Source organism: Sus scrofa, chromosome 12 (assembly GCF_000003025.6).
Source record: "Sus scrofa isolate TJ Tabasco breed Duroc chromosome 12, Sscrofa11.1, whole genome shotgun sequence".
Taxonomy (NCBI): domain Eukaryota; kingdom Metazoa; phylum Chordata; class Mammalia; order Artiodactyla; family Suidae; genus Sus; species Sus scrofa.
The window spans coordinates 15,022,719-15,048,399 of NC_010454.4; the positions used below are offsets into that span (position 1 = coordinate 15,022,719).

Genomic DNA, 25,681 nt, shown 5'->3' on the forward strand with positions numbered 1-25,681 from the left:
TGGCGTTGCCATGAGCTATGGTGCAGGTCGCAGACGCGGCTCAGATCCTGCATTGCTGTGGTTGTGGCGCAGGCCGGCAGCAGCAGCTCTGATTCGACCCCTAGCCTAGGAACCTCCATATGCGATGGTTGTGCCCCACAAAAGACAAAATAAATAAATAAATAAAAAGGAAAGAAAAATAAAAAGAATACTCATGGGCACGGGTGGGACATTTTCCTGTTTGGGGGACACAGGTAAGGCCAAAGGGCATTTTTTTCTTGGGGGTCCCTCCATCTGTCCCCCCGCTGGAGCTCTCTTTTCTCCCTAAAACCAGCCTCCTCTCTCCAGGCACTGCCCCGAGGGTTACGCATGCATTAAAGCAGGGCGGAACCCCAACTACGGCTACACCAGCTACGATACCTTCAGCTGGGCCTTCCTGGCGCTCTTCCGCCTCATGACACAGGACTACTGGGAAAACCTCTTCCAGCTGGTACAGCTGTCCCCATCCTGCACGGCATCCCTCCAGCCACTTCTCTCTATCTCCGCAGCCTCCTCAGGGCAGGGCAGGGAGGCCATTTCCTCCATGGGAGCCCCTCACCGCCCCGACATCCGGGTGCTCAGGGGCCTCCAATGCTGGGCGCCAGCCCAGATCTGAACGCCGGGCTTTCCTTCCTTCCCTTGCCTCGGGAGCTGAGATCTGGGCCGAGCGTAAACTCCCAGGCTTCACAGGAACTGGTAGGGCAGCTCAGAAATGCACCTCTGGGGGAGTTCCCATTGTGGCTCATCAGGTTAAGAGCCCGACTAGTATCCATGAGGATGTGGGTTCAATCCCTGGCCCCGCTCAGTGGGTTAAGGATCCTGCATTGCCGCAAGCTACGGTGTAGGTCACACGTGCGGCTTGGATCCGGCGTTGCTGTGGCTGTGGCATAGGCCGGCAGCTGCAGCTCTGATTTGACCCCAAGCCTGGGAACTTCCTTGTGCCACAGGTCTGGCCCTAAAAAGAGAGAGGAAAAAAAAGAAGAAAAGAAACCCAACTCTGCTCATACAGTTATTTACTTACACTCTTTGCAGGCGGGAGCACTGTTGAGTCTGAAACAAGGGACAGAGCCTTCTGGTCCCTGGTGCCGTTTCTAACACTGAAGATGTTAATGAGAGCAGTGGTAACAAGAGCTGCTCTGTGCTGAGCTCTTACTAGATGCCAAGCACCGTGGGACCAGCTGATCCCAAAGCCCACGTTCCCCATTTTTCATCCTGGTTCTCTGATCTCAGGATGTCTGGCTGGGCTCCTCAGGGCTCTTGAGCCAGGAGACCAGGAAAATCTGGGTCCCAAGTACATATTTTGACGCTCCCTAGAATGTGGCTCCGTTGGCCAAGGATGGCCGTAGTTTGTCTCAAAGGTCCTCAGGTCGCCAGTCTCTGTGAGGGTCCCTCTCTGTTTACCTGTCTGGGCAATGGGTGTGTGGAGTGGGTGTGAGTCAAAGCAGCCCGGCCGCCCTGGGACACTCCTCTCCCTCCCCGACGCGCAGACCCTCCGAGCTGCCGGCAAGACCTACATGATCTTCTTCGTGGTCATCATTTTCCTGGGCTCCTTCTACCTCATCAACCTGATCCTGGCGGTGGTGGCCATGGCGTATGCGGAGCAGAACGAGGCCACCTTGGCCGAGGATCAGGAGAAAGAAGAAGAGTTTCAGCAGATGCTGGAGAAATTCAAAAAGCAGCAGGAGGAGCAGGAGAAGGTCTGAACTCAGGGAGAGGAGGATCCAGGGACCTCCCTGCCCCTCAGCCTGGGTACTCCTGGACAGGCTGAGCGGGAGGGAGAGGCGTGGCGTAGGGGCTGCCAGGCAGGGGAGGGGGAGCAGAAGGCTTGGTTAGAGCTTTGGTGGGGACGGAGGCATCCAGGCAGGAGAAAGAGTATTTTGCCGTTCATGCCTCAGTTTCCCCATAGGTAACAAGGAATCTGCTCTCAAGTATCCAAACCTGGAGCAGCCTTCCAGCGCAAACACTTAGGATGTTATGATTCTTTACGGGCAGCGTATGGGTTGATGATAAGGGAGGGGGGGGCGGGTCTTGATGAGCCCCCAGGGAGCAGCCGCACATTTACCCATCATCTCATGAAGCGCAGCGTCAGTCAAGGCTTTAGAGAGGGGGGAGGGTCAGTCCTCAGTCCCTTCCTTGTCAGCACCCACCCCCCCACCCCAATGAGTGGTGCCACCGCTACCTGCACTAGGCTGAGCGCAGGCTAAGAAGAGGGGCCCCCAGCCTGAAGGACTCAGAAAGAAGCTCTGAGAGTCCGTCGGTCCTTGCCCGTGGTTCAGGGATGGACTTTATGCCCATGCCCCCTGCTGGTCCACAGGCCAAGGCCGCCCAGGCTCTGGAAGGCGGGGAGGCAGATGGTGACCCAGCCCGCGGCAAAGACTGCAACGGCAGCCTGGACACATCGGTGGGGGAGAAGGGGCCCCCGAGGCCGAGCTGCAGCGCAGACAGCGGCATCTCAGATGCTATGGAAGGTGAGGGCCCGGCATCCGTGTCCCCGCTCCCGCTCTGCCTGTCAGGCTCCCGGGATGGGGGGAGGGGGCCTGGCTGGGCCCAGCTTCAGGGCAGTAACTTAATATTGGCATCGAAGAAATGGCCGGGATAAATATAGTCCTGGCTTCACCTGGCCCAGTGCTGGCTGCAAGGCCAGGGTGCGGCGGGAACCGGGGGCTTCCGGGAGGGCCTTGGGGGCTGCCAAGGCAGTGGGGAAGGATGGGATAATAACACTAACCAGGAAGGCTCCATGTTCCGGAAACTGGAGATCCTGTTCCTCAAATAGCTTCTGGGTCAAAGTTAAAGGGCAAAGGCCAAACTCTACCAAGATAGAGTCACACACTTCCTCAGACCCCCAGGCTGCCCCCCAGGCCTCGGGAGGAGCCTGGGAGAAGGTAGAGGAGAGGGTGGATAGATAGGGGGATGGATGGAGAGGTGGACGGATGCGCGGGTGGGTGGGCTGAAAGACGAATGAATGGGAAGAGACACGGGTATATGGATGGATGAGAGGGAAGGAGGGAGGGAGAAGGCGGCGGCCAGAAAGAGAGGAAGCAAGGAAATTGACATAAAGAGATCTGGTCCCCTCCCTGGTGTCTTGCCTTGTGCCAGGAAGGACTTGGAGGGCCTGGAGGACTTTGCAAACCTTAGGGGCCCCTGCAGCAATACCCGGGCTGGGGGTGGGGGTGTTACCATCAGACCAGAACCTGCAGCCCTTGAAACATTCGGTTTACTAACGCCTGGGTGAGAATGAGGCTCAGCCGCCCCCATCTCTGGGGTGCCCCAGTCATGCCCTCAAACCCAGGTCTCCATGGGGCTGCCCCGGATTCCAGTCCCCTTTCTTCATCTTTGACATGAGGGGCACTAATATACTTACACATTTCTGGTGGTAATTACATGGGATCACGCCATCCACGGGCCTTACAGAGCCCAGGGGGTTAAAGCTAGAGTGGCAAGAACAGGGGATGTTTCCAGAAAGCTACCCTGATAGAGGAAGGACTGGCTGGGGACAGTCTGCCTGGAAGGGCTGCAAACTGGCAGGGGAGGGAGAGCCTTCAGTGGGGAGGGGTAGCAGCCTGCAGCAGGTGGAACTGGGACCCAACTCCCCCCCCTTCCTCCCCCGCTCCCCCCGCAGTGGCCTGCTGCCTCTCGCTGGGGGCTCTCGGGCCCCTCCCAAGATGTGGCATCTCCCCTGCCAAGATTGCAGTCCTGGGCCCCAAGTGGGGGATGGGGGTCACCCCATCACAGCCTTGCGGGGTGAGCTAGGAGAGTGGAGCTGAACTGGAGCATGGGGAGAAGGGGCCTGGGGTAAGGCTGCTGAGGGCGTGGCTTTTTGCAGGTTGGTGAAGGCATAGGGCTTTGGAAGGTGGGGCCCTGAGGGGCTGGGTGGGTGGTGCCTAGAAGGGTGGGTCTTGAGGGTGACCCACTGAGAGGTGGGGGGTTGAGGGCTGGGGCTCTAAGGGCCGGGGCTTGGAAGGTGCGGCCAAAGATCTAGGGGGCGGCAGGAGCAGGTGAGCGGGATCCTCCTCAGGGGTCTGTTCCCACCAACTCCCAGAGCTGGAAGAGGCCCACCAGAAGTGCCCACCGTGGTGGTACAAGTGCTCCCACAAAGTGCTCATATGGAACTGCTGCGGCCCCTGGATGAAGTTCAAGAAGATCATCCACCTGATTGTCATGGACCCCTTCGTGGACCTGGGCATCACCATCTGCATCGTGCTCAACACCCTCTTCATGGCCATGGAGCATTACCCCATGACCGAGGAGTTTGACGCCGTCCTCACCGTGGGCAACTTGGTAGGGAGGGGTGGGCCTTCCTGGGCAGGGCAGGAGAGGGGCCTCAGGGCGGATGGGCTGTGTGGCAGTCTGGGGCACTGTTAGGGGCATAAAAGGGACAGGCTGGGGTGGCTTTCCCAGCATGGGAGCATATGGGGGCACGAGCTGACACACAAGAGAGGCGCATGGGGTGATCCATGGGACGGGGGAGTCTGGGTTGCAGGGTATCTGGGGCAGGAGGAGTGGGGATGACCTCTTAAGATCGGGACGCCAGGGGTCTGGGGTCCAGGCGGGGCGCTGGACAGCAAGTCTCTCTGCTTTCAGAGGTTGTCGTGGGCCTAACTGAGAGGGACAAGGGACCCGGAAGTGGGGACAGAGAGCCATGGGCACACAGGCCCAAGAGGCCCCAGCTCACCCTGGAGGCTGCAGGGCATTGTCCCCCGGCCCTGAGCCCCCCTGCCCGCTGCCCTTTCTCCAGCAGGACCAGGCCAGCTCCCTCTCCAGCCCTTTCTGCTCCACTATTGTTGACACGCACTGATCCGCCCGCTTATCCCTGCCCATTAGGAGCATTAGCACCTCGTTGCCAGCCCCGGTGGAGCCTGACAAAGGGAAAAAGCCGCCGCCTCCTCCTCCAGCCCTGCCCCACCCTTCCCAGTGCCCTTGCAGTCTCTCCAGGAGGGTGAATGGGAAGGATGCGTCCCCAACCCTGTGGGTGAGGGGAGTCCAGGAGGAGTAGGACGGGGACCTGGGGCAGAACAAAGACTGTGTGGGTGGCACGGGAATCAGACCTTGGACTCCCCAGCCTGCGAGGCAAGCAGACGCGTCTGTCCCATGGGGATGCCTGAGGCAGCCGTGGCCAGACTGGGCAGGAGGGGCACGGGTGTGCTCAGGCCTCCTGGTGCAGCTGCTGGGGTGTGCGTGATGGGCCCAGCCGGCGGCTGGCCCACCCCCTGCCCACACTCTGCTGCCGTCTGGGCACCTGCTATGGCCAGGGACAGCTCCTGGGTGGGGCTCAGCATGTGCCCAGGCAGGCTGTGGCCCCGGGGCAGCTGTGCCCAGCAGGAGGGGCACCGTGCCCAGGGAGCTTTCAGGGGCTCTGCAGCCCTCAGACAGTGAGCCCGGGGTTATGAGGGGCCAGCTCTGGCTTCCCATTGAGCCTCCACTCTGCCCCTTTTTGGCCTTTGCCCTGGATTTCTGAGTCCACCAAGATTTTCTGGGTCCTGGGACTCCTGCCAACCAGGGTAGAGAGGCTGTAGGGTCTAGACACAGGAGACTGAACAAAGCACCCCAAGACCTGCGTATGAGACCTGACTCATCCCCACGTGGGCAGCGCGACCGAGAGCTTGCTGCTGAGGTCCCCGAGCCTCAATTTCTCATCTCTGGGACAAGCGTGATAATCCCGTCCAACCTCATAGAGACTGGGATCCAGATGAGATCATAACGTGAACCACAGGGCGCTCTGAGTGTCCAACAGTACTGGGATTGGGGTGAGGCCCCAGGAAGTCATTCACCCTTCCCATCCTTCCCATTCACCCTCCTGGAGAGACTGCAAGGGCACTGGGAAAGGTGGGGCAGGGCTGGAGGAGGCGGCGGCGGCTTTTTCCCTTTGTCACAAGGCCAGGGAGGGATGGACCACGGCCTCTGGGTGGTGCCCCCTCTGTCCTCGGCACGGCCGTTCCGCTCCTCACGTGCTCACATCCACACACCTGTGGGCCCCGGGTACCACTGCCTGCCCGCCTCAGGGCTCCGTCGCCCTCCCCTTGGGCTCCTCAGCCTCTGCCCGAAGCTGGGGGACCCCAAAGGCCCCGTGGCCCTGAGGCTCTGTGACAGGCTGCACCCCACCCCGCAGGTCTTCACGGGCATCTTCACGGCGGAGATGGTGCTGAAGCTCATCGCCATGGACCCCTACGAGTACTTCCAGCAGGGCTGGAACATCTTCGACAGTATCATCGTCACCCTCAGCCTCGTGGAACTGGGCCTGGCCAACGTGCAGGGGCTGTCCGTGCTCCGATCCTTCCGTCTGGTGCGTGAGGCCTCGGGCCCTGGGCTGAGGAGGGGTGAGGACAGGAGGAGAAACCCCCAAGAAGCCAAAGGGCAGGGACCGAGGCCCCCTGCCCCCGCCCCCGCTCTTGGGCCCGCCACTCCGCCTTCCTTGCCCGAAAAAGGGAGAAAGGTGCCCCCACTCCTTATCACACAGTGCTGCTGCGGGACCAAAGTGACAGTCCAGGAGCTGACGTTTGGGCTTGACTCCTAAGTGACCTCGGGCAGCCGTGGGGGTGGGACTTCAGCCCATATTGCAGACCTGAAAGCTGAGGCTCAGGAAGCGCGTCAGCAATAGAATTGGGACTCCAAGTTAGCATCCTTTCCACCACCCCATAGGGACCTTCCCTGCATCCACAAAAGTGGAGAGAAGGTAAGATGAACCTCTGCGTACCCATCACCCAGCTCCACCAGCCATCAACAGTCCCCCGTCTTGTTTTATCTGTGCCCCCACTTTTTAGAGGGGAAGTATGTCAAAGCCAATCCTGACCTCTTCTTTCACTTGCAGATACTTCAGTCTGTTATCTTTAAGAGAGAAGGACTCTGTTTTTTCTTTTATTATAGTTGATTTACAATGTTCTGTCAATTTCTGCTGTACAGCAGAGTGACCCAGCTATACGCTTATATACATTCTTTTTTTCCCATCATCCCCATCCCGGTCCATCACAAGTGATTAGATAAGAGTTCCTTGGGCTATACAGCAGGCTCTCGTTGCTTATCCACCCCAAATGCAAGTTCACATCTGCTAACCCCAGATGCCCAGTCCATCCCACTCCCTTGGCGACCACACGTCTGCTCTCTGTGTCTGTGAGTTTGTTTCTTTTCTGCAGACAGGTTCATTCGTGCTGTATATTAGATTCCATATATAAGGGATATCATACAGTATTTATCATTCTCTTTCTGACTTCCTTCACTTAGTGTGAGTCTCTAGCTGCTCCATCCAGACTCTTTTTCTTTTTCTTTTTCTTTTTTTTTTTTTTTTTTTTTTGATTTCTTGGGCTGCTCCTGTGGCATATGGAGGTTCCCAGGCTAGGGGTCTAATCCGAGCTGTGGCCACCGGCCTATGCCAGAGCCACAGCAATGTGGGTCCGAGCCGCGTCTGCAACCTACACCACAGCTCACGGCAACACCGGATCCTTAACCCACTGAGCAAGGCCAGGGACGGAACCTGCAACCTCATGGTTCCTAGTCGGATTCGTTAACCACTGCGCCACGACGGGAACTCCAGACTCTTTTTCTTTTGATCACACAAAGAGGATGGGGTGGTAGGATGTGAGCACCCCCATTTAACAGAGAGGTCACCTGAGGCCTCGCCTCCCTCGATGGGTGGGGGTTCAGGCCGTTCAACAGCGTTCTCTCCCGTAAGGATGGGGCTCCCTCGGGGTTGGGCCGGGGGTGCCCGGGCCTCACCGGCCCCTGCGCTCCCCACTGCCTGGCAGCTGCGGGTCTTCAAGCTGGCCAAGTCGTGGCCGACGCTGAACATGCTCATCAAGATCATCGGCAACTCGGTGGGGGCGCTGGGCAACCTGACGCTGGTGCTGGCCATCATCGTGTTCATCTTCGCCGTGGTGGGCATGCAGCTGTTCGGCAAGAGCTACAAGGAGTGCGTGTGCAAGATCGCCTCGGACTGCAGCCTGCCCCGCTGGCACATGCACGACTTCTTCCACTCCTTCCTCATCGTCTTCCGCATCCTGTGCGGGGAGTGGATCGAGACCATGTGGGACTGCATGGAGGTGGCCGGCCAGGCCATGTGCCTCACGGTCTTCCTCATGGTCATGGTCATCGGCAACCTGGTGGTGAGTGGGGCCGGCCGGGTGTCTCCCCCGCCCCTGCCCGGGAGGTCCCAGCGCCCAAGACGTGTCCCCAGGCCTTTATGTCCTTGAAATCCGCCCTTTTCCTATGAGGTCGCGCTGTGCGACACAGCCGAGGCCTGACTCTTTGCTGCCTCTCCCCCACCCCACATGGCAGTTGTATATGGTTTCACCGAGGGGCCCCCAATTTTACCCTGCTTAAGCATCACCTGGGAGTGTCTCAACACTAGATTCCTGGCCCCGCCCGCCCCCCGAGTCAGAGGCAGCGGCTCTGAGCCGGGGCCTAGGAATCTGCATGTCTGATGAGCTCGAGGTGACGGCACTGCTGCCCGTCCAGGGACCACCCCGTGAGTAGTGCTGTTGAGACCTGGGGTAAAGTAACATGAGAACCAGCGTCGGACTGACCCGTGTTCCGGGCCCAGCTCCTTCCACACATCGCTGCTCTCGGCTCGGCTGGGTTCTCAAGCTTCACGCGGAAGAGGAATGGTGGGCACCTCAGGGGGTGGCTGGGAGGATGGACCGTGCCGGGAAAAGGCACCACATCACCACATGGGGGGGCCTCCTGGCCTTTTTGTCCGCCTACCCTCTTGCCCTCTGGTCCTGGGAATCAGGCCCCAGGCGCTGGGAGGATCCAGAGATGGTGTAAACGGCCTCCATCCCGCCACCTTCTGTGGCTCAGGGCTGGTGTGGGGCTGGTACAGAGGAGGAGGTGTGGGGGCCAGTAAGAGACGGGGCGCGACTCCTCCCCTTCTCGGGTGGGGGGGCGCTCCTGCCCAAGTGCTGTGCCCAGCTGCCCCCTGCGGTGGCCAAAGCTGACCCCGGGCAACGGCGGGTGGGAAGATGCACGTCCCCATGTTCTGCAAAGGCCTGCGGAATCCTTGAGCTGCTTGGTCAGCGCTTCTCAGATATCGCTGAGCTCCCGCTGGGGACAGGGGCAGACTGGTGGCAGGGGGTGTCACCTTGACTGAGGAGGGGATCGGGGATGGAGTCTCAAGGCCCTGGGGACAGCTAGGCAGGAGAACCCAGGCTGGCTGTTCCCTGGAACGGGGGTCTTGGGGAGTGGGGAGGGAGATGGAAGATACTGTAGCCGAACTTGGGGGCAGGATTCGGGGTGGGGGTAACTAGCTCTGAGTAGAAGTTTGTGACGGCAGATGTAAGGGCCTGGGAGTGGCTTTTTAAAGGGCCTGCTGGGGGTCCCGTCTGTATGTATAAACTCAAAAACTTTTCAGGCCCCCACTTTGCTACTTGCTGATTAGGGAATCCTGAGGAAGGTATTCTCTCTCTGGCCGCAGTTTTTCTCATCTGGAAAATGGGTGTGATGGTGACCTACTCCATTGGGTGGGCATGAGGATTACCTGACACACACCTAAGTGCCTAGCAGAGTGCTTGGCCTGCGAGGCCAGGAGAGTCCAAATGCTATAGGCGTGGGGGGCAGAGGGCAGTGATAGTTTAGGTACCTGCCACTGATGTCACACTCCAGGTGCTGGGCTCCTGCCGTGTGCGGGTTCCTGTGCTGGGGGCTTTACGTGCATCATCCCTAATGCTGTTGACAACCTGTGAGGCAAGTAATGTTGGCGCCGTGCTCCCAGGAGGCGTGGCTGAGAGCCACACAGCTAGCGGGCAACTGAGCCTGGACTAGAACCTGGGTCTGTGTGACTCCGATAACAGTCACACCAATAAGAGCAGCAAGAGGGCTAATGACGAGGCCGGCAGCAGCAGCAGTGACAGCGGACCTCTGTCCGTGTTTCTTCAGCGTTCCGTGCACTTTCCATGTATTGACCTTAGTGTCACCACCCCGCCATCAGGGACACGCCCTCTTACCTCTGTTGTAGACAAGAAAGCAAAGGCGTAAGGAGATTACAGAGTAACCTGTGCAGGATTTGAACCCAAGCAGTTTGGCCCCAGAGTCTGGAAGCACTGCACTGCACTGCCACTGTGTGTATGTGTGTGTGTGTGTGTGTGTGTGTGTGTGTGTGTGTGTGTGACGCCCCCCTCCCTTCTTGGACATACGTGGGTGTGCGCACACACACACGCTCTCTCTGCCAACACCGTTTTCCGGCCCAGCTCTGCAGCTCTCCCACTTTGCTCAAAGGGAGCTGAGCGGCCAGGGAGGCGACACTGTCAGCTCCTTGGGCACCGTCCCCACCCACCACCCTCCCAGGCCTCCTGGAAGCAACTGTCTGCCAGAGGGCACCCTGCCAGGGAGTGTGGGGACCCAGGTCCCCTGTGTCCGCGGCGCTCAGGCACCTCCTCGGGGCTACTGGGAACAAAGGAAATGTTCTTGTAGGAAACCCACCCCTTAGTCCCCCTCCACCCAGGCGGGGGGGATCTTAATGTCCATCCCCCTTCCTCTAACCCACCCCCACGCCTTGCCTGAGGCGGCTATTTCTGTCCCAGGCAGGAGCCGTGTGCAAACCCTGCTGACCCAGAGAGCAGCTAATTCCCATCTCAGATGTGTTTCTGGCAACTGGACACCTCCCCCCAGAGAGAGAAAGACAGACCTGTATGTTTTGGTGGGGGGCAAAGGCAGAAGGGCACTGAGAAGGCTTGGGAGGAGGCTGAATCCACCCAGCTCATGCTCCCAGAGAGAGAAGATTTGCAATAGACAAGATATATTTTTTTTAAAGATGTCAACTCGATAGTTAAGACAATGACAAAAAGACCTTGGAGGACACCAGTGAAAGCCAGGCAGTAAGATGCGTGCAGAAAATGGTTAAGGGTGGCAGGATCCTATGTACCGTTGTCCCTTGGTGTCTTAGGGGATTGGTTCCAGGACCCCCTGAGAACACTAAAATCTGAGGGTAATAGAAAATGGCATTTGAGTTCCTGCTGTGGCACAATGGTTTAAGAATCTGACTACGGTGGCTCAGGTTGTTATGGAGGTGCCAGTTCAACCCCTAGTGCAGCACAGTGGGTTAAAGGAACCAGTGTTGGAGTTCCCGTCGTGGTGCAGTGGTTAACGAATCTGACTAGGAACCATGAGCTTGCAGGTTCGATCCCTGGCCTTGCTCAGTGGGTTAAGAATCCGGCGTTGCCCTGAGCTGTGGTATAGGTCACAGATGCGGCTTGGATCTGGGGTGGCTGTGGCTGTGGCGCAGACCAGTGGCTACAGCTCTAATTGGACCCCTAGCCTGGGAACCTGCATATACTGTGGGTGCAGCCCTAGAAAAGACAAAAGACAAAAAAAAAAAAACCAAAAAACAAACAAACAAATAAATAAAGGAACCAGTGTTAGCACAGCTCTGGTTCGGATCTGATCCCTAGCCTGGGAACATCCATATGCCGCAGGTGCAGCCATTTAAAAAAATTAAATAAAACCACTTAAAACAAAAAAAAATGGCATAAAACAGGTGGCCCTTCTTCCTCATGTCCACTCACACACCCGGATCCCCGCTTAAGACCCCAACCAGGCTTCACTCTTCTCCTCACCGCCTTGGGGGTAGACTTGTGGGAGGCAGGGCCACTGCATCGCACAGCCTCCGGGGTGGCCATTCACACTGCAGGCTAAGGAAGCAATGTCCTCTACTGTAGTGCAATGACTGGAAACTTGAATTCTAGTTCTCACTGTGCTGTGCATCCTAAGGCAAGTCACCCGACCTCTCTGGGACTCTGGGCGGCCTCAGTTGACGGCACTCCTCCCTATGCCTTGTAGCGTCTTCTATTATCGCGCACATAGCAGCCAACGTGTCTTGAGTGCCCCCTCTGCGCCCTGCTTGTTTTGACCCTTTAATCCTCACAGCCTCGTAGGTGCTGGGATCATCCCTGTTGTACAGAGGAGGAAACTGAGGCACAGAGCAGTGATGTGATTTGCCACAGGACACACGGCTAGTAAAGTGGGGTTCAAAGCCCGTGCACCCCAGTCTCGGCTTTGGGCAAACCCACTGTGTTGTAATTATCCAATGAAAGGTCTCTCTCTAGGGTGGGAGCAAACTGAGGCCGCTTATTCCTGCACCCCATGAGGGGGGCTCAGTAAACGTCTGTCCACTGGGAAATAAAATCCGGGGTAGGGGAGGGGAGACCAGCACCTCTTAAGTCCATTTCAGTGGGGAGATGAGAAGAGAGCCAGGCGGAGCAGGGAGCCCAAGGGAAGACAAGGGAGTGAAGAGCAGTAGGTCACACGCCCCTTCCAGAGCCTCAGGGGACATGCATCAGAGCCCAGGGGAGCACGGGGTCTATTGAAAGTCCCACTTACCACCCAGTTCTCTCTTTGTGACCCAGCAGGTTAAAAACCTGACTAGTATCCATGAGAATGCAGGTTTGATCCCTGGCCTCGCTCAATGGGTTAGGGATCCGGTGTTGCCGTGAGCTGTGGTGTAGGTCCCAGACATAGTGCAGATCTGGCGTGGCTGTGGCTGTGCTGTAGGCCAGCAGCTGCAGCTCTGATTCGACTAGTCTGAGAACTTCCATGTGCTGTGGGTGTGGCCCGAAAAAGACAACAACAACAACAAGTCCCACTTACCAGACAAGAGAAGAAGGCTCAGAATATTCAGGCTCCCGCTAAGTGCAGGAGGCTTGGCGACGTAAGCCCTGTTTTGCGTTCTGTAGCCCCCATCAGTGGAGGTGAAGGACAGGGTTGTAGAAAGAGTCCCTGTCACCCAGTGGGCCTCCCCAAGGCCAGCCTGTGCCCTGGTCAGCAGAGTCCTCACCTGTGCCCAGCCTCAGTTTCCTTATCTGTAAAGTGAGAGCGAGAGCACTTCCCATCCCCACGAGCAGTGGTGAGGATCCTGGTGGGGGCGTCTCTCACCCCACAAGGGACAGGTCTGATCTAGCGTCCCAAGGACCCGTGTGCCCGCTGAAGGTGGCACCCTCCGGGGCCTAGAGCCTGAGTGCAGGCTGCCCCTTCCCTGTGCTCCCCAGGTCCTGAACCTCTTCTTGGCCCTGCTGCTCAGCTCCTTCAGCGCCGACAGCCTGGCGGCCTCGGACGAGGACGGCGAGATGAACAACCTGCAGATCGCCATCGCCCGCATCAAGTGGGGCATCGGCTTCGCCAAGGCCTTCCTGGTGGGGCTGCTGCATGGCAAGATCCTGAGCCCCAAGGAGATCATGCTCAGCCTCGGGGGAATCGGGGAGGCCGTCGAGGCCGTCGAGGCTGGGGACAGTGCCCCCGAGGATGAGAAGAAGGAGCCACCACCCGAGGAGGGTGACAAGGACTTCAAGCTGGACAACCACATCCTGAACCACATGGGCCTGGCTGACGGCCCTCCCCCCAGCATCGAGCTGGACCACCTCAACTTCATCAACAATCCCTACCTGACCATCCACGTGCCCATTGCCTCGGAGGAGTCGGACCTGGAGATGCCCACAGAGGAGGAAACTGACACCTTCTCGGAGCCTGAGGATGTCAAGGTGAGCCTGTCGCAGGGCCCGGCTCCCGGGGTCGGAGGTCAGATAGACACGCCTTCACATATCTGTGTGACCTTGGACAAGGCACCAATCCTCTCCAAGTCTTAGTTGTCCCATCTTTAAAATGATGGAGTAACGGTACCTACCTCATGGTATCACTGTGAGCATTAGGTGAGGGGCTGTGTGCAAAGCACTAGTCTGCTCTCTCTGATCCGTGATTGTTATTACGATAGTATGATCTGCCCCCCCTGAGTTGATACCTTAGTCCCCTCCCTTCACTCTTGCCCTGTAATTCCACCTGGGTCGCCTCTCACCTGCAGGTGACTCTCTGAGACAGGATGTTCTTACCTGTGGCATCTCAGCTTCAGGGCTGGAACGGAGGAGGCCTCTCTTAATCGCACTGTGGGCTGGAAGCCCCTGCCAATCATCTATTCTGCTTAGACCCCACCTCCCAGGGTGGGCCAAAGTGCTGGGCGTGGGCTGGAGACTCTGCGGAAAGGGGTCAGGGGCCCGGTGGAGTTTGGGGCCCAGCCTCAGTGGGACCCACCCACCCTGCCTGAACAGGGGGCCTGCTGCTGGGTTGAGGTGCCCTCCCCTGCAAGGGTGCAAGAGGCACTGGCGGTCACCCCTAGAAGTTCAGGCTGAGGCCAGGAGTGAGGCCTCCCAGGGGAGGCGATTCTGAGCCCCCTCGCCCCCTCCAGCTCTGGCAGGGGACCACAGACCAGCCCATAAGCTCGGGCAGGGCCTCCTGCCACCCCTACCCTATCAGCCCTGGGCCTGGCTGGGCACCAGAGCCTGAATAAACTTTGCCCTGAAACCTCTTAACTCCTTCTTCCCCGCAAATACATGGCACGCTGACTTACCAGGGAGCTGAGTGCCTGCCAAGCTATAAATACCCCGGGAAATGTGGCACCAACCTCGGTATGAGGAGCAGTGGGGGTGGAGGAGGGCTGGACAGCGCCCAGGGCGAAGGCTCGGGGACTCTCTCAAGTGGCGCAAGAGAGGCTCCCTGGGGGACCGTGGGAGTTGGGGTGCACAGGTAGGGCCAAGGGATCAGTGGGTGCCCTGCCTGATCTACCACCCAGTGCATTGGTTTCCCTTTCTGTCAACTGGGCACAAGGCTCTCCCTAGTTTTCTGATCATCACGCTGAGAGCCGCCCCCAGGCTACCTGCTCCATCTTCCTCTTCAGGGGCCTCCCCCCAAGCCATGAGGGGGGCCCCTGGAGGAATGGAAGCTGGGCGTCTGGCAGCCGGCCTGGAACAGCACCGGGAGGAGGCGGGGGAGGCCTGGCCAGACTGGAGCACCAGCCTCACCCACCCCACCCATTCCCATCAGGCTTCAGCTGCAGAAAAATTTCCATTCTTTCTGACTTCCTCTGCCAAACAGACCCTGAGGATAGGAAGGCTCAGACCCTGGGGGCATCACACGCAGCCAGCCCGTTATCTGCAGCCCCAGCTCTGTCCTGACCCCCTCTGTCCCCAGGCCTCATTCCCCACCCACTCCACATCTAAGTGCCACGAGGGCAGGTTCTGTTTCTTCTGCGCACAGGGGTGGGGGGTGCGCAGTGCCCAGTGCTGAGTGAATGAATGAATGAGTCGGCTCCTATCTTGACCTCGGCCCCACCTGGTGGGAGGAGCCAGGGGTCACGTGACCCTGTGGCTCCTGCAGAAGCCGCTGCAGCCCCTCGACGGGAACTCCTCCGTCTGCAGCACTGCTGACTACAAGCCCCCCGAGGAGGACCCTGAGGAACAGGCCGAGGAGAACCCTGAGGGGGAGCAGCCTGAGGAGTGCTTCACCGAGGGTGAGGGCAGCCCACGTGTGCACCCCCACCTCCCTGGGTGCCTCCGCCAGCCCAGCAGTCCCCATAAGGGGCAGGCCAGGGCCCAGGGAGGCAAAAGCCCCAGTCTGTCCCCTCCTTGGGGACATCTCGGGGACATGTGCATCACCAAAAGCAGGCAGAGGCTTCTTCCCCTGCTGCTACCCCGCCCTGCCTCTCCTGGGGAGAATACAACCCCCAAAAGGGGTGTTAGCGCCGGGGGTGCCCTCCAGCCCCTGTCCACTGCCCCCCGCAATGTGTGCAGGGGGTGAGGGCAGCATGGGCCTGCGGGCTGCCATGCGGAGTCCCCACAGAGCCCTGAGTGTGGCTGGCACGGAGCAGGTGCTCAGCATTGGCTACTCTCAGGCTCTCCTCGGCTTCCTCTTCCCGAGAGAGGCCTGTCTAGCCCTTCAAGAGCATGTTTGCTCAGAGGGCCTGGGCTGCGCCGACTGAAGGCTGCCTGGGTGAGGAGGGGGCGGAAGGGGACAGCTGACAGCTATAGTACCTGCGCTGGTGGCCCTCACTCCCGGGCTCTGGAATATCTTGCCTGTGGTTGGATTGCGGGGGGGCGGGGGTGCCTCCTGGGAAGGGAGCGGGAATGGCTGGCTATGCCCCCAGACCCTGACGCCGGTGCCCCTGCCGCCCTCCCTCCCAGCCTGTGTGCAGCGCTTTCCCTGCCTCTATGTGGACATCTCCCAGGGCCGAGGCAAGATGTGGTGGACCCTCCGCCGGGCCTGCTTCAAGATCGTCGAGCACAACTGGTTCGAGACCTTCATCGTCTTCATGATCCTGCTCAGCAGTGGAGCCTTGGTAGGCGCCGCCCCAAGGGGCTGGGCGGGGGCAGAGGCAGGGCCAGGCCTGGAGCAGGCCCTCCAGGGCTCCGTCCTTTCTACACCTTTAGAGGGATGAGGCCTGACAGCCCTGAAGCCAGAGAATCCTAGAGAACTCACAGTGCTTCCAGGATGTGTCACAGAATGCATTAACTTTCTGACCCTGCACCCCAGGGCTGCCAGGTCCCAACCAGGGGGCAGGTGGGGGAGACCCTGAGAATGGCGGGGGGCAGGACGTGTCACTGTAACACCCCCCCCAGCGGACAATCAAGGGTTACTCTTATTAGGCCCGGGGAAGGGGAGCGAGGGTTTCTCGCCACCGGGACCTCACCCCTGTGATGGCCGCAAGGATCCTGCCCCCTGCCTGGCCCCAGGGCCAGACCCCTGGGAACCAGCAGCATCAGGCAGGGTAGGGGCACCTCCGGGCCGTGGCCACCCTGCCCTGCTGGTGCCCCCAGGCCTTCGAGGACATCTACATCGAGCAGCGGCGCGTCATCCGCACCATCCTGGAGTACGCGGACAAGGTCTTCACCTATGTCTTCATCATAGAGATGCTGCTCAAGTGGGTGGCCTACGGCTTCAAGGTGTACTTCACCAACGCCTGGTGCTGGCTCGACTTCCTCATCGTGGACGTGAGTCTGCGCCCCGCCCTGCCGCCAGATCCGAGGCCGCCCTTGCAGCGGGGGCGGGGACGCCCCGCGCTCCCTGACCGCCGCCCCCCTCTCTTGACAGGTCTCCATCATCAGCCTGGTGGCCAACTGGCTGGGCTACTCGGAGCTGGGACCCATCAAATCCCTGAGGACGCTGCGGGCTCTGCGTCCCCTGAGGGCACTGTCCAGATTCGAGGGCATGAGGGTGGGTGTCCCAAGGGGATGCTGCGTCAGGTTAAGGATGGGGGAGCAGCCACCGCTTGGAAAGGTGCTGTGGGCGTGTCTGGACGGCTAAAGGCCAGGTTGGGGGGAGGCAGGCGTCCTCCCACACCAGCCCAAGTGCCCGTTCCTGCCCTCAGCCCCTCTCCTGAGCTCTTCTCTGCCTCCACTGGGGGGCAGCAGAGGCCGCGAGGAGAGGGAGGAAAGCAGGTCTGCGAGTGGATGGGTGGCTCTCTGCAGCCTCAGACCTGCTCTGAGCCTGCCCACCCTTCCCTCAGGCCCTTGAGGGCGGAAGTGACAGGTAAATTCAGGTTTGGGGCAAGCCCAATGGGACTTCCCCAGCCAAGGCGGGTCTGTTAGGGACAAGACCCACTTGGAGGGACAAACCTCTGTGAAACAGCTGGTCGCAGGTCCGCAGTGCAGGCAGCCTGGGGGCTCCCTTCTGCTCATGCGAGAGGCCAGCCCGCGCTGGGTCCTCCCCTCACCGGAACTGGGGACCCCTCTCCCCTGGGGGAAATGACCTGGCTGTGGCCGAACGCACAGCTGGTTGGTGCCCCGGCCAGAAGAGAGCGCCCCTGGGCATCACCGAACCTGTGCCACTCACTTTGCCTGAGGTCCGGAGGCGACTTTTCCTTGGAAACAGACAATTGTCAAGTTCAGCACAGCCTGAAATAATGAGGTTGGCCTGGGTCGCCAGGGCTGGCAGGGCCCAGGGCTCCAGTCCCAAGGGTCCTGCTGCTGCAAAGACCCCCTTGGCTTCCTTTCTGGGTCTTTGTCTCTGATGCTGTGAGCAGATGAGCAGGAGGCTGGGTCACGGGGACTGAGTTTCCTATGGGGGCCGAGGAAAGAGTGTTTGTCTCCTGCCTGGTGAGCCGTGGCCGGGCTGCTTCCAGAGAAGCCCAGCCCCCCACTCTGGGCTGATGGCTCCAGCCAAGCAGAGAGCCCTATTCAGCCACCAGGCTGGCAAACCCCTAACCCCATCCTTGCTCACCCCCCCACCCCATGTAATATCCGGCAGACTTCCCCAGGCCTGGCTCAGATTGGCCCTCTTCCAGGAAGACTTCCCTGGGTAACAAGGCCAAACCCTGCCTGGTCCCTGGTTAGAGTGGGTGGGGAGCCCTTTCCCAGAGGAGACCGGGTGTCCCTCCCCACCTGCCTGGGAGAAGAGCTGGCAATGACCGCTGCCCCGGCCCCCAGGTGGTGGTGAATGCCCTCCTAGGAGCCATCCCTTCCATCATGAATGTGCTGCTCGTCTGCCTCATCTTCTGGCTCATCTTCAGCATCATGGGCGTCAACCTGTTCGCCGGCAAGTTCTATTACTGCATCAACACCACCACCTCCGAGAGGTTCGACATCTCTGAGGTCAACAACAAGTCCGAGTGCGAGAGCCTGATGCACACCGGCCAGGTCCGCTGGCTCAACGTCAAGGTCAACTACGACAACGTGGGTCTGGGCTACCTCTCCCTCCTGCAGGTGGTGAGTGTGACCCGTCGCCTCTGCACGGGGCTGGGATGGAGGCGTCTCCCCGACTCCCCAACCCAGCTCACTGCTCACTGCTGTGCCTTGTGAGGCTGTGGGTCCCTGACCTCGGTCTAGACATCTCTGGTCTCTATTTGTTGCCTGCCCAGTGGGGCTCTGGGCCAGCGGCCTCTGGGGAGGACCATGGGGACAGGGAGGGAAACTCATGGATGATGGAAGCAAGACGCAGCCCCTCCCCCCCCCCAACCACACTCTCTCAGGCCACCTTCAAGGGCTGGATGGACATCATGTACGCAGCTGTGGACTCCCGGGAGGTGAGTGCGGGTCCCCGAGGCACAGCTAGTGAGTGAGCCCGGGGAGAGGACTCAGACCCATCCCGACACCCCACAGCCTGGGGGGATGGGCCAGTGGGACAGGGAGCGGGGAGCGGGCAGCGTGCGCCCCGGTGCACCCAGCGCACCTCGACCCATGCTGTGGCCTCTGCAGAAGGAGGAGCAGCCTCAGTACGAGGTGAACCTCTACATGTACCTCTATTTCGTCATCTTCATCATCTTCGGGTCCTTCTTCACCCTCAACCTCTTCATTGGCGTCATCATCGATAACTTCAACCAGCAGAAGAAGAAGATGAGTATCCAGCCCGGCCTTCCCGGGCCCTCCCCACACCGGGCGCCCTCCTCCCTCCCTTCTTAGAGCCACACATGCTGCCTCTGCACCTACTCTGCTGTCCCTGGCAGCGGGATCGAGGCAGCAAGCCTGGGTTCAGATCCCACCAGGCAACCGTGAACAAGGGACATGCTGCCCTGAACCTGGGTCTCCTTATCTACAAAGTCAGGTGCATGCCGCCTCCCTTGCTGGCTCGTTCTGAGGACCCAATGAGAAATTGATGGAAGGTGGCCCAAAACGGGCTGTGGGGCCGTGCTGGCCCTTCCCTCCGTCACCCACCCCTCTCCCCTCCCTCCTCTGGACCCTCAGTCCTCCTCCCCCTGCCTCCCTTGACCTCCATCGCTGGCCCCTCCGGGTTCACCTCCCCCTCCCACCAGGCCCCTGGGATGGGGTGGGAGCTGCTTTAAGGGTGGTGGCAGAGGTAGGGAGGTCCTGGAAGCTGGGAACAGGGACCCCCCCAACCTTACGGGCCCCATCTCACTGTACTTTGGAGGGAAAGACATCTTCATGACGGAGGAACAGAAGAAATACTACAACGCCATGAAGAAGCTTGGCTCCAAGAAGCCTCAGAAGCCCATTCCCCGGCCCCAGGTACCTGCTCTGGGGGCCCCTCCTCCTGCAGCCCATGCAAGGCTCTTGCCCCCTCTTTGGGAGGGGACCAAAATGCAGCCTGAGCTCTGCCTGCTGGTCTATGTCCCTGGCATGCGGCTGGGTCTCCCTGCCGTGAGGGGCACCTCTTTGTACAGACCCTTTATGCACAAGCTGCAGCTGCCTGATAGACTCCGGCCCCTGGCGGACCCCTCCCCTGGGCCTGTGCAGCCCCCCAGTGTCCATTCACCCACTCCGCTGGTGGCCTCCGGGGCGAGGGCCCCTCCCAGGGGGAGGAAGAGGATGAGCAGAGACTTTGGGGGAAGGATGATGAGCGGTGGCCGGGGGATCTCGCCGGCAGGAGAGGTCCCCGAGGGAGGCGGGAGGAACGGCCTCTTCCTCTGACGGGTCTCCCCCCCGCCTGCCCTGGCCGCCTCCCCCGCAAGCCCCGACCCCGGCTCCCTCTCTGTGCCCGTGATGCCCTCCTGCCCCTCCGGCTCTGACCTCGGCCCCCCGCCCCCCGCCCCGGGTGCGTCCCGGCTGCAGAACAAGATCCAGGGCTTGGTGTACGACCTGGTGACGAAGCAGGCGTTCGACATCACCATCATGATGCTCATCTGCCTGAACATGGTCACCATGATGGTGGAGACGGACGAGCAGAGCCAGCTCAAGGTGGACATCCTCTACACCATCAACATGGTCTTCATCATCGTCTTCACGGGCGAGTGCCTGCTCAAGATGCTCGCCCTCCGCCAGTACTACTTCACCGTCGGCTGGAACATCTTCGACTTCGTGGTCGTCATCCTGTCCATCGTGGGTGAGCACGGCCGGGCCCGCGGTGCTCCCGTCCTGGGTCCGCGCACACCTCCTCGTGCGCCGGGCACGCTCACACATTCCCCTCCCCCGCATGTGCACCTGGCAGCTACACCTGGCGCACGGAGGCACATACGGCAGGCTCCCAGGCAGCCTGTCCCGCCTGCACAATTGTAAATACACCTCACGAAACATTTACATGGGAGTTCCTGTTGGGGCTCGGCGGTCACGAGCCCACCTCGTATCCGTGAGGATGCCTCGCTCAGTAGGTTAAGGATCCGGCGTTGTCGCGAGCTGTGGTGTAGGTTGCAGGTGCAGCTTGGATCCGGCGTGGCTGTGACTGTGGTGTAGGCTGGCAGCTGCAGCTCTGATTGGACCTCTAGCCTGGGAACCTCCATATGCTGAGGGTGTGACCCTAAAAGAAAGCAAAAAAAAAAAAAAAAAAGAAACAAAACTGGAGTTCCAGTCATGGCACAGTGGTTAACGAATCCGACTAGGGACCATGAGGTTGCGGGTTCGGTCCCTGGCTTTGCTCAGTGGGTTAAGGATCCGGCCTTGCCGTGAGCTGTGGTGTAGGTCACAGATGCAGCTCGAATCCCGTGTTGCTGTGGCTCTGGCGTAGGCCGGTGGCTACAGCTCTGATTGGACCCCTGACCTGGGAATCTCCATATGGTGTAGGAGCAGCCCTAGAAAAGGCAAAAAGACAAAAAAAAAAAAAAAAAAGACATTTACCTGGTCAGCAGATGCACACTCAGGTGCCCATGCGCTTTGAGAAAAACCGTGATGGTTGCTGTATCCACACACACAGAAGTGCTTGTACATCCGTGTAATTATGAGAGTAACCAGCTCCTGTTTGTCCATCAGCCACTATTTGCCTGATGCTGCACTATTACAGGTATTAGCTCAGTAATTGTGCATAGCAGTGCCCTGAGGCAGGTACTTTTGTCACCTCCATTTTATTTTTTTTAATTTATTTCTTTTCTTTTTTGTCTTTTTAGGGCCGCACTCACCGCATATGGAAGTTCCCAGACTAGGGGTCCAATTGGAGCTATAGCTGCCGGCCTACACCACAGCCACAGCATCACCAGATCTGAGCCTCGTCTTCCACCTACACCACAGCGCACGGCAATGCCAGGTCCTTAACCCACTGAGCGAGGCCAGGGATTGAACCTGCAACCTCATGGTTCCTACTCGGACTCGTTTCCGCTGCGCCACGACAGGAACCCACCTCATTTTACAAATGAGGAAACTGAGTCACAATCCAGTTAAGTGACATGCCCCCAGTCACACACCAGAGCTGTCCTCCCCTTTACTCTCATCTACGGCATCTGCCAACGGCCTTGGCAGGGAGCCTGGCCCTCTCAGCGTCCCACCTCCGTCCAGCCGTGTCAGGGCAAAGGTGGAGCCTTGGGCCCCAAGACCCGTGGGAGAGCGTCATGGGTCGGGCCGTCTGGGCTGTGCTCTGAGTGGGGAGCCTCTACTCCTTTCTGGGCAGGAGCCCCCTTGAGCCCCATGTGCCCCCAGCCCCTGACCCGCCCCCCCCCAGGGCAGCCGTCCTCACTGCTTCCTCCCCGCAGGCCTCGCCCTCTCCGACCTGATCCAGAAATACTTCGTGTCCCCCACGCTGTTTCGTGTGATCCGCCTGGCCAGGATCGGTCGCGTCCTGCGGCTGATCCGCGGGGCCAAGGGCATCCGGACGCTGCTCTTTGCCCTCATGATGTCGCTGCCCGCCCTCTTCAACATCGGCCTGCTCCTCTTCCTGGTCATGTTCATCTACTCCATCTTCGGCATGTCCAACTTCGCCTACGTCAAGAAGGAGTCGGGCATCGACGACATGTTCAACTTCGAGACCTTCGGCAACAGCATCATCTGCCTCTTCGAGATCACGACGTCGGCGGGCTGGGACGGGCTGCTCAACCCCATCCTCAACAGCGGGCCCCCCGACTGCGACCCCACGCTGGAGAACCCGGGCACCAGCGTCCGGGGCGACTGCGGCAACCCGTCCATCGGCATCTGCTTCTTCTGCAGCTACATCATCATCTCCTTCCTCATCGTGGTCAACATGTACATCGCCATCATCCTGGAGAACTTCAACGTGGCCACGGAGGAGAGCAGCGAGCCCCTCGGGGAGGACGACTTCGAGATGTTCTACGAGACGTGGGAGAAGTTCGACCCCGACGCCACGCAGTTCATCGACTACAGCCGCCTCTCGGACTTCGTGGACACCCTGCAGGAGCCGCTGAGGATCGCCAAGCCCAACAAGATCAAGCTCATCACCATGGACCTGCCCATGGTGCCGGGGGACAAGATCCACTGCCTGGACATCCTCTTCGCCCTGACCAAGGAGGTCCTGGGCGACTCTGGGGAGATGGACGCCCTCAAGGAGACCATGGAGGAGAAGTTCATGGCTGCCAACCCCTCCAAGGTCTCCTACGAGCCCATCACCACCACGCTCAAGAGGAAGCACGAGGAGGTGTGCGCCATCAAGATCCAGAGGGCCTACCGCCGGCACCTGCTCCAGCGCTCCGTGAAGCAGGCGTCCTACATGTACCGCCAGAGCCACGACGGCGGTGGCGGCGGGGACGGGGCCCCCGAGAAGGAGGGGCTGATTGCCGACACCATGAGCAAGATGTACGGCCAGGAGAACGGGAACACCAGTGCGCAGAGCCAGGGGGAGGCGAGGGGCTGGACAGGGGCCCCCGAACCTGCCATGGGGCTCGTGCTCATCAGCCCCTCAGAGGCCGCCCTCCCGCCCACCCCACCCCTGGGGCAGACTGTGCGCCCCGGGGTCAAAGAGTCACTTGTCTAGCGGGCTGCGGTGAGGTAGCCAGCTGAGCCTGGCACAGCCCCCAAAGCTCCCTGTGGAGGAAGCTGGGGCTCTGAGTCTAGGATGGATTCAGCTCCCTGTCGGGAACAGGATGTGGCCGTGCTGGGGCGATCGCCCAGGTCACGGAAAGTGGGAATCATACCTGAAGGCTCCGCTCTGGGCCCCAGGCCGCTGCCGCCTCCACGAGTTTACCTTCAAGTTGCTCTTACCTCCTCGCAGCCCCAGGGGAGGTCCAGACATCAGAATCTCTGCCCCCCCCCCCAATTGGATGGGGCCCGTGATGGGATGGGCTGCCCTCCTGCCACCAGAGTCTTAAGGGCTACTGACCTCTCCCAGGGCAGGGGCTCAGGCCCCGGCTCCCTGCAGGACTAAGATGTCATAACGTCAGTGAGAGCAGACTCCGACCCCGGGGCCTGCCAGCCTTGCCCTGCCCCGGGCATGCACCGCCACCCTGCCGGCTCGGGGATTCTCTGGGAAAGGGAAACAGCACTGGTCCGGAAACAGCTTGGCAAACCTGGTGGGCCACTGGATCCTGACACCACATTGGGCCGGGTTGTGGCCCCTGAAGCCCTTTTGTGTTGGTCCATTGTCTAAGCCCCTGGCTCCCCTGGCTGGGCCCTGGGGGAAGAGCAGGAGGGAGGGTTCCACTTGGGAACTGTCTTTTTCTAGGAATCAGGGGTGGGCAGGAGAGGTTGGGTCCTGCCAGTGCATTGCTGCCCTGGGGGCTCTCTCGGCCTGAACCCCCAGACGTGGGGTAGGGTTGGCGACCCTGGTGCTCAGTTGCTTCTCTCTCTCCCTCCCTCTCTCCTCCATCCACACCTCCGGGGCTCCTGGCAGCTTCACCAGCCCCAGAGATCTGCCCCCTCCCGCCACACCCACCTCCTCCTCCTCCTCCTTCCCCTCCTCAGAGCCATCTAAGAATGTCCTAGTGGAGCCCTTGTTAGAGATTTCAACACTGGGGCGAGCACCGCACCCGGCTCAGGCCCAGCCTGCCAACTTCCTGCCGCCTGGAAAGCGGGGTGGCCCTTCTGCTGGCACCGCTGACCTAGGCGTGCCAGTGCCAGCCCTCTGCTAGCCCCCAAGTCAGAGTCTGAGCTTGGAGGAGGGGGTGGGACGCCTGCTCAGGGGTCGCTGGATTTACTCCCCTGCGTGTGTTCCTGTGTGTCTGCTTTATGCCTGTGTGTATACCTGTGTGTGTGTGTGTTTTTAAGTGTGGGACTTTGTGTGAATGTGAACCGCTGTGTTGCACAGAGCCTGCACATGCATGTAGTATGGGTATATTTGTGTGTGTGTGTGTGTGTCAGCATGCCCTGTAGTGTCCGGCTGGTGGGTGTGTGTGTGTCTTCTGTGCGGGCCCGTTTGCGTGAGTGGTCCTGTGCTGTGGGTGTGTACGTCAGTGTCAACACCTGGGAAGGTTTGCACATTGAGTCCCTTGTGCCCTTAGTTCCTCTTCTTTTTCTTCTTGTTTCTTGTGAACAATTTGATTAAAACTCAGGAAGCAGCCAAACCTCCAAAACAGTGTGTGTGTGTGTGCACGCGCGTGGGTGCCCACGGACCGGAGGCTTCCCTTGTCTGCCCTGCTCGCCGGCCTCCCGGCCTGGGCGTCCCTGTCCCTCGGCCCGCACGTCCACTCTGCTGCCTTCCTCGTGTCTGTCACACCCAGGCCGCCTGCTCCCGCCCCCGCCTGCATCCTCTCTGGAAGGAGCCCCCGCTTCCAACTCTTCTCCAACTCTTCGGGCAGCAGCTGTGGCTCTTTGTTCAGAGGGTTCGTGGTGTGGGCTCAGCCTCCTCCCTGACCGGCGCCCTGCCCACTGCCTTTCCCTCCTCCTCGGGCCCCGGACTCGATCCCCTGCACCCGGCCGTGCCCCATGCCGCTGGCAGAGCCAGTGGAGCCGGCGGCCTCCTCCCCTGCACCCCCACCCCATCCGCACCCTGTCCCGGGGGAGCAGGCCCAAGCCAGGCCAGCAGAGAGGCTCCTTGTACAGTTCTTATAATAAACCTCCCCTGGTGCCTCTGCCACGTGGGCTTTTTCCTTGTGCCTCTGTGCGCGGACATCAACGGGGGCTGAGGGCAGCAGAAGGGCTGGGGGGCTTAGGGGCCAAGCGGGAAGACTTGGGGGGCTGCCAGGGGCGGGGAGGGCAGGACACAGAGGGCCCCAGCTCTTCTCTGGCTCAGTCCGGCTGACTCCTGCCCCCTCCAAAAAGCCAGATGAGGTGAGAAGTCCTGTCCCCCCACCGCCAACAGGCAGCCCCACGCTCCATCTCCCCACACATGAGAGCACCCAGGAAACAGGGTTTGGAGCCTGTACCCCCAGCCCCTTCTCTCT

The 25,681-nt window shown here is 60.1% G+C and overlaps 1 protein-coding gene across 4 annotated transcripts in view; it reads left to right on the forward strand.

The window, feature by feature from the left end:
• Positions 1–25,374, forward strand: part of SCN4A (sodium voltage-gated channel alpha subunit 4) — a 46,737-nt gene extending 21,363 nt beyond the window's left edge. For all 4 annotated transcript variants that reach the window (XM_003131284.4, XM_013980845.2, XM_013980846.2 and 1 more), the window contains exons 9-25: positions 328–469; positions 1,506–1,715; positions 2,333–2,486; positions 4,058–4,296; positions 6,125–6,298; positions 7,755–8,111; positions 12,984–13,472; positions 15,139–15,271; positions 15,942–16,096; positions 16,575–16,748; positions 16,849–16,971; positions 18,183–18,461; positions 18,725–18,778; positions 18,951–19,088; positions 19,614–19,718; positions 20,262–20,532; positions 22,106–25,374. In XM_003131284.4, the coding sequence (XP_003131332.1) occupies positions 328–469; positions 1,506–1,715; positions 2,333–2,486; positions 4,058–4,296; positions 6,125–6,298; positions 7,755–8,111; positions 12,984–13,472; positions 15,139–15,271; positions 15,942–16,096; positions 16,575–16,748; positions 16,849–16,971; positions 18,183–18,461; positions 18,725–18,778; positions 18,951–19,088; positions 19,614–19,718; positions 20,262–20,532; positions 22,106–23,337 (4,429 nt within the window). In that variant the 3' untranslated portion in view covers positions 23,338–25,374. The remainder of the gene's footprint in view (positions 1–327; positions 470–1,505; positions 1,716–2,332; positions 2,487–4,057; positions 4,297–6,124; positions 6,299–7,754; positions 8,112–12,983; positions 13,473–15,138; positions 15,272–15,941; positions 16,097–16,574; positions 16,749–16,848; positions 16,972–18,182; positions 18,462–18,724; positions 18,779–18,950; positions 19,089–19,613; positions 19,719–20,261; positions 20,533–22,105) is intronic.